General features: G+C 43.4%; 1 protein-coding gene across 1 annotated transcript; it reads right to left on the bottom strand.

Moving 5' to 3' along the window:
* Positions 1–621: 621 nt before the first annotated feature.
* On the bottom strand, positions 622–6,977 carry LOC310934868 (protein NLRC3-like; the record flags this gene model as incomplete). Its single annotated transcript, XM_083898667.1, has 11 exons — positions 622–1,151; positions 1,234–1,280; positions 1,364–1,537; positions 1,645–1,818; positions 1,915–3,721; positions 3,806–4,004; positions 4,126–4,204; positions 4,584–4,703; positions 4,776–4,880; positions 6,707–6,814; positions 6,901–6,977. 11 exons carry the CDS (start codon positions 6,975–6,977, stop codon positions 622–624), a joined length of 3,420 nt encoding a protein of 1,139 aa, XP_083754793.1.
* Between the last annotated feature and the right edge of the window lie 800 nt (positions 6,978–7,777).

Here is a 7,777-nt window from a genome sequence, read left to right as displayed (position 1 = left end):
AATTTTGGACATAAGACCTATTTTCCAACTCAGCCGGGGTGATGGAGACGTCTGGAGACGTTTTCAAGAAATTTCATTCAGTTCTTCTAGTTGCCGAGTTCGCTGGTGCTATGGCTAGCGCAAGTCAATGGTATGTGCTAGCATGGCATTAGAAACACTCATACCGACTCCACAGTGCACCCGAGGCAAATCAATTTTAACGGCAGACTATCGATGTACATATCTGTGGTGATATTTGAAACAAAACTAACCTCGCATCGCATGAATTTTTGAGGGACTACTTTCTCAGCGATATACTTCCGCCGATGCCGGAAGTATGACGCGCTGCTGCTGCTGAGACATAAATCCTTCAAATTGCAATGTTGGTTTTATTTCAAACATTCTATCAACACAGATATGTACATCGATAGTCTGTGGAGTCGGTATGAGTGTTTCTAATGCCATGCTAGCAGGTACCATTGACTTGCGCTAGCCATAGCACCAGCGAACTCGGCAACTAGAAGGACTGAATGAAATTTCTTGAAAACGTCTCCAGACGTCTCCATCACACCGGCTGAGATGGAAAATAGGTCTTATGTCGAAATTCCGAACTATCACTTTAAGCTGCTGTCTCTTCATGTCCTAAAGAGAACCCAGAGACACAGAGGAGCCGTAAGAGACCCAGAACCCAGGGTAAACCGGTTCGGTCAATGTGGTCCTGAAGGTGTGGAGGTGGATCAGTGAGTCAGAGGAGACGCTGTAGAAGGACAGAGTCCCAGAAGGACAGTCCACATACACTGATACTCTGTGAGAGACCGACGACGACCTGATGGAGGTTTCTCTCTTGCGGTGGCGGACAGAGTAACCACGGACGTCAGAGCATCGCAGACTCCAGGACTGATCATAATCTCCAAACAAACCTTGAGAACTGTCGCCTTTCCTCTCGATCGATCTGGAACTCACCGAGATGAGGACATGTCCTTTCCACTTGACCTCCCAGTAACAGCGTCCAGTCAGACCAGATCTACACAGAAGCTGAGGAACGTGACTGAATCTGTCTGGATGATCAGGATACGACTGATACTCTGTCACGTTGGTCACTTTCCTGTTGTCGTCAGACAGTTTGAGTTCTCTGTAAACTGTGTTTGTGTCCAGCTCCAGTTCACATGAATCTGATGAAGAAAACAAAGACATTTGCAGTTAATTGACGATCAACTGATATGTTGTTATTTCCTGTCGTAAATCCATACTTACACTTCCTGAGGCCTGGTTTTAGCCTGTGCTCTCCGGTATGGTCCATCCTGGAGGAAGAAACAGTCTGTATGAGTTTCACATTAGTCCAAACTGCTGCTCAATATGAAGCTGAGGAGGAGGATGAGAATACCTGAGAGTGTCCAGTCTCCAGTGAGGACTCTTCAGTCCATCAGACAGAAGCTTCTTTCCTGAGTCTCCTGGATGATTGTAGCTCAGGTCCAGTTCTCTCAGATGGGAGGGGTTGGAGTTTAGAGCTGAGGTCAGAGAAGAACATCCTTCCTCTGTGACCAGACAACCTGACAGACTGGAGTTAAGAAGACATGATGAACTCAGAACATCTTCATCAACAAGAACCTGAAGAAGCAAAATCAGGATTTTAAAGATCAACTGTCAAATAAACAGGGTTCTGACCTAAGAGTCTCCAGAGAACAGTGAGGACTCTTCAGTCCATCACACATTAGCTTCACTCCTGAATCCTGAAGATCATTGTTACTCAGGTCCAGGTGTCTCAGACTAGAGGACACAGAGCTGAGGACTGAGGACAGAGCTTCACAGCTTCTCTCTGAGAGGTTACAGTCACTCAGTCTGAGGTAGAAAACAGTGATGAACAAAAGGTTAAACATGTTTATCTTGTGGTCTTTAGAATATGTCTTATTAATATTTATATATTGATCCACTTACAGAGCTTTGTTGGAGGCTTTGACCACCGGCAGCAGCTTCAGAAGAGCCTCCTCTGAAGCAGAGTACTTCTTCAGGTCAAACTCGTCCAGATCTTTTCCTGATGACAGTAAGATGAAGACCAGAGCTGACCACTGAGCAGGAGACAGTGTCTCTGTGGACAGACGTCCAGATTTCAAGGACTCTTGGATCTCCTCCACAAGAGAACAATCATTCAGTTCATTCAGACAGTGGAACAGGTTGATGCTTTTCTCTGCTGACAGATTTTTACTGATCTTCTTCTTCTTGATGTACTGGGCTGTTTTCTGATTGGTCTGTGAGCTACTTCCTGTTTGTGTCAGTAGACCTCTTAAGAGCTTCTGATTGGTCTCCAGTGAAAGACCAAGAAGGAAGCGGAGGAACAAGTCCAGGTGTCCATTTGGACTCAGTAAGGCCTTGTCCACAGCACTCTGGTGCAGATGATTCAGTTCAGGTTTGTTTTTAAACAATTTGAACCTCTGGGATGTTGATGGTTCCTCTGAAAACAGATTTGTTCCAGAGTTGATGAAGGTCAGATGAACATGAAGAGCAGCCAGAAACTCCTGAACACTCAGATGGACAAAGCAGAAGACCTTGTCCTGGTACAGGCCTCTCTCCTCTTTAAAGATCTGAGTGAAGACTCCTGAGTAAACTGAAGCTGCTGTGATATCGATGCCACACTCTGTCAGGTCTGATTCATAGAAGATCAGGTTTCCTTTCTGCAGCTGCTCAAAGGCCAGTTTCCCCAGAGACTCAATCATCTTCCTGTTCTCTGGACTCCAGTGTGGATCTGTCTCAGCTCCTCCATCATATTTGACCTTCTTCACTTTGGACTGAACCACCAGGAAGTGGACGTACATCTCAGTCAGGGTCTTGGGCAGTTCTCCTCCATCTCTGGTTTTCAACATGTTCTCCAGAACTGTTGCAGTGATCCAGCAGAAGACTGGGATGTGGCACATGATGTGGAGGCTTCGTGATGTCTGGATGTGGGAGATGATCCTCCTGGCCTGCTCCTCATCTCTGAACCTCTTCCTGAAGTAGTCCTCCTTCTGTGGGTCTGTGAACCCTCTGACCTCTGTCACCATGTCAACACAGTCAGGAGGGATCTGATTGGCTGCTGCAGGTCGTGTGGTTATCCAGAGGCGAGCAGAGGGAAGCAGTTTCCCCCTGATGAGGTTTGTCAGCAGCACGTCCACTGAGGTGGACGCTGTGACATCAGTCAGGATCTCAGTGTTGTGGAAGTCCAGAGGAAGTCGACACTCGTCCAGACCATCAAAGATGAAGACCACCTTCAAGTCTTCAAACCTGCAGATTCCTGCTTCTTTGGTTTCAGTGAAGAAGTGATGGATGAGTTCCACCAAACTGTACTTCTTCTCTTTCAGCACATTCAGCTCTCTGAAGGTGAAGGGAAATGTGAACTGTATGTCCTGGTTGCTTTTGTCTTCAGCCCAGTCCAGAGTGAACTTCTGTGTTAAGACTGTTTTCCCAATGCCAGCCACTCCCTTTGTCATCACTCTTCTGATTGGTCCGTCTCTTCCAGCTGAGGCTTTAAAGATGTCTTCTTGTCTGATGGTTGTTTCTGCTCTGTCTGGTTTCCAGGAAGTTCTTTCAATCTGTCTGACCTCATGTTCTTCATTGACCTCTCCAGTCCCTCCCTCTGTGATGTAGAGCTCTGTGAAGATCTCATTCAGAAGGGTGGGGTTTCCTGCTTTAGCCACACCCTCAAACAAACACTGGAACTTCTTCTTCAGGTTTGATTTGAGTTCACGTCGACAAGCTGGAGCTCTGTTTTCTGAAGGAAAACAAGAAAATAAATCAGTGAGTGGATCATTGAGAAAATAAGATGTTCTATCTTTCACATTAAAAGTCCTCTTACTGCTCTGCAGACAGTCAGCTAGCTTCTCCTGCTTCATCCTCCTCAAGAAGTTCTCTGTGATCTTCAGAAAGGCCTCTCTGCTCCTCCTCTGCTCCTCATCGTCACCATCCAACACCTCCTCATCCTCCCTCTGACCCAGAACCTTCTGGATCTTCTTCAGCTCGTTCTTCACAAAGCAGATGATGTTCTCCTCCAGCAGCTGGAACAGAACATGTGAAGTGAAATGAGATCCTGCAGGTCCACAGAGCAGCATCCAGACTGTCAGGACCAGGACTCTGCTTCAATATTAACAGTAGTGTCATGTTTGTACATTTACACACCTTAAATATGGAGTCCAGGTCTGCTCCATGCTGCTGGACAGACTGACCACTGAGAACCTCTGTCCTCTGCTGATCAACTCTGAGGAGAAAACATTCAGTGTCATTTACTAAACAAGGTTCTAACGAGGTTTTCACTGAGCTGCACCTACGTTTCTTCTTCAGCCAAGTTCACACGACATGAGTTTGACAACTTGAAGACAAAAGTCCCTGAAGGACACTCTCTAGTGTGTATGTTCGAACTCTCAAAGACAAAATCAGAGTGTCTTGTCGATATGTCCCTGACCAATCACAGACTCTGACCAGATTTACTGCTGGACATTTGTTCAGAGACGAGGACAGGCTGAAGACATTTAGTGGAACCTCAAACAGAAATGCAAGATTGGTCCACCAAAGAGTTTGGAAGAGACAGGCTCCCCCTGGTGGAGGATCATGTGTGTGAATATGTGTGAAATTCTTACATCTGTTCGCCATGTTTCTCTCCATCCTTGAAGTTCATATAACGGCCTATAGATGCTTCGCTCATCATACACACACCGCTGGGACCAGGTCCAGGAGAGTCTGGTTTTTCATGCTGGTTCCTAATCAAGAGAAATAAATTCATAGAATTATGTTTTACAGAAAACAACAAACTACTCATTTTGTTTTCTCACCTCTGACGCTCGCTGAAGTTAATAATTTGGTTTTTGGACCAGTCACTCTTCATGGACACACCGCTAGGACCAGGTCCAGGAGAGTCTGGTTTTTCATGCTGGTTCCTAATCAAGAGAAATAAATCCATAAAAGGATGTTTTACTGAAAACAACAAACTTATTTTTCTTTTTACCTCTGATAATTTCTGACATTATGAAGAAGATTCTCTGGTGATACTCTCTTCATTCTCTTCTCTCCAGGTCCAGGTCCGGTAGAGTCCGGTCCCTGTTGATGGATTCTCCTACAAATTCAATGTAAAAAGCCACATAAACATCTTTACAATATAGTGACTGTATAATTATTTGATTGTTTGTGTTCACTGATGCTGTGGTGAGTTTGTTTTTATTGACTTATTTGTTGTAATTCCACCTAGCAGCCAGCAGGGGGCGGCTCCCTCCATTCCTTGCTGTAAAGTTGACCTGTTGTTGTCTGTCCGCCATTTTGTTTAGCTCACCTTAGCTTCGCTAGCTGCACACACAGGTTCTGTGTTGATTGTGAGTCAAATCACGTATATTCCTGTTCGTCTGGGAGACGCAGAGTTTCGCGGTGAGTAAAGAGAAGTCTGTCGTTTTCTTTGTTCGTGAGGAAATAGTTGTAAACGGAGTCGCGGCAAAAGTCCGCTAACCGCTAAGCTAACAAACTCAATGTAAAGTCCCATAGGCGTATGCTAACAATGTTAGCCTATTGTGTGAATGGGGAAACGCGGTTAACAGGCGGGATTTGTGACTAAATATGAACGCGTGAGTGTGAAATGTCACTGCTGAGACGCATTTTGTTGTGTTTAGTGTTGAGGAAATTTAGACAAAACCCTGTTGTGAGATTTATTTCATATAATTAATGTAAATAACTGCTAAGTTGTTTTATTAGTTTGTCCAGTTCACAATATAGTCCTTCTGTAGCTTGTGTGAAATCATTGCTGCCACACGAGTAAAATAAAAACAACAGTATCACATTACAACGTGATAAGATAAGTGTTAAAACAATATAATGTTTTTGTTATTTATATGTTTTTTAACTCACAAATGAGAGTAAAACACTCGCACTGTCGAGCCCTGGTTTTTGAAACAGAGGTTTTGTTGTGTATAAATACAAATACTGTGAAGAAATACTCTTTTTCTTGTTTTGTTAGGCTTACATCACGATATATCACAAATTAAATAGTCTTGCAATGAAGTTAGTGAAGTTCTCAGAATCACTGTATCATCATAGCATCGTTATCATGGACACAACTGTATTGCAGTGTCGTCCAAGTCCAAGCAACTGAACTTTTAATCACTGAACTGGGGGAATTTTCTAATGTGTTATTGTACAGTTTATCAGTTAAATAAATGGTGGAATATACTTACTATACTTTTTTTTTTTTTAAATCTTGACTCATTTTTATTAATCAGATCTTGGCTCCAGTTGTTGTAAATCTTTCAGATTATAGTCCAGAGCTTATGTTTTCATTGGCATTGTTTTTTGTTTCTGTAAGTTTGTCCTAATGTTAGCAACTTCCTGTCCAGAGTTTTTAACGAATGGATCTGAATGTTTTTGTGATGGGTTGGTGATCACCCAAATATATTTTATTTTAGTAAGAATCTACCCACAGATCTTTGTCCAAACTGAAATTTGGTACAGGATCAGACTTATCATGTAACATGGTTCAGTCCTGTTAATAAGTTCAGATGTTTATATCAGATCTGGATGAATTTTTTTCATCATGATGTTCCATATTTTCATGGGCCCAGATCCAAGCTTTGGAGGAAGAGATGGGTGTTTTTGGGACATGTGTCCAGAATGTCTCAGTTTTGCATGGGTCTGGGTTTGAATGTCTAAATATTAGGTGTCTCTGGTGTTACATGGTGGATCATTTAGTGTTGTTGACCTGTGAAGACCTCCATCATCTGACCTCTGTTCTTGTTTGAAGTCCATAGGTTCACCCATGGACCAGTCACTCGACATGGAGACACAGCTGGGTCCAGGTCCAGTAGAACCTGGTCCCTGTTGATGGATCCTCCTACAAACACAGGACATGACATGTAAATATAACACTGAGCTGTGACATGGAGATGAGTCACATGGTCCATGAGATCCTCATCTCACCTCTGACCCTCATGTTCCTCACACAGAGTGGTTTTAGAGGGCGGAGCTTCATCTTCACTGTCTTTGATCTGATTCATTGCGGAGCGCCACCTGCTGGGAGAGTAAAACTCACACATAACAAGTTCTGCTAACATGGGTGGACCTCAGGCTTCTAACAACATCATCATCATCATCATCAGGTCCAGCAGGAGCAAGAAGATCCAGCAACACCAGATGGACCAGATGAAAGGAACCACAGGTATGTTAGTGTGAGCAGAACACCAACACAAACGTCAGAGAACAAGTAAAACGTACGTGGACGTATTTTTGTTACTGGGATGAAAATCGAGAACTGGTTCTGTTTTGGTACCAGTTTCTCACGAGTTAGAACCAAAGTATCAATAATCATCTGAACAAATAGTTCCTTCTATAAATAGTTATGTTACTTTCACACTAACTTGAAGGGAATTGTAAAATAATGCTGATGATGTTTGACGTCGTGCTGCGTTGTTTACTCTCCAACCATCATGGCCGACAAGTGCTTAAAAGTTTTCGTTGAATTTTGTGAAAGTACAGCAGTTTGTGTCATAGTACGTAAAAAGGTAGTTACAAAACACAAACAAATACAACAGTGTAAACGTGAGGCGGTGTCTTAACCAAGCTAACATTTGTGCTGCTGCTAACAGAAGTGCAGCGTCCTCAGTGCAGCCTGATACAAGTCTGAAGATAAAACTACTAGAGCTGGGATTTATGGCTCTTTGAAGGGAGCCGGATATTGAGGAGCCGTTCCCTTCAAAGAGCCGTTCAAAACAATCGGCTCGTTCTTATATTTCATCGTTTTTTAGAAGCCAAACAGAAAATAATCACTGGTTGTAAATTATAAGGTAAGATTTGTATC

This window comes from Microchirus variegatus (genome assembly GCF_963457635.1).
Source record: "Microchirus variegatus genome assembly, chromosome: 12".
NCBI lineage: Eukaryota > Metazoa > Chordata > Actinopteri > Pleuronectiformes > Soleidae > Microchirus > Microchirus variegatus.
Note: the sequence above shows the minus strand (reverse complement) of the source record. Positions and strands in the feature narration are given on the sequence as shown.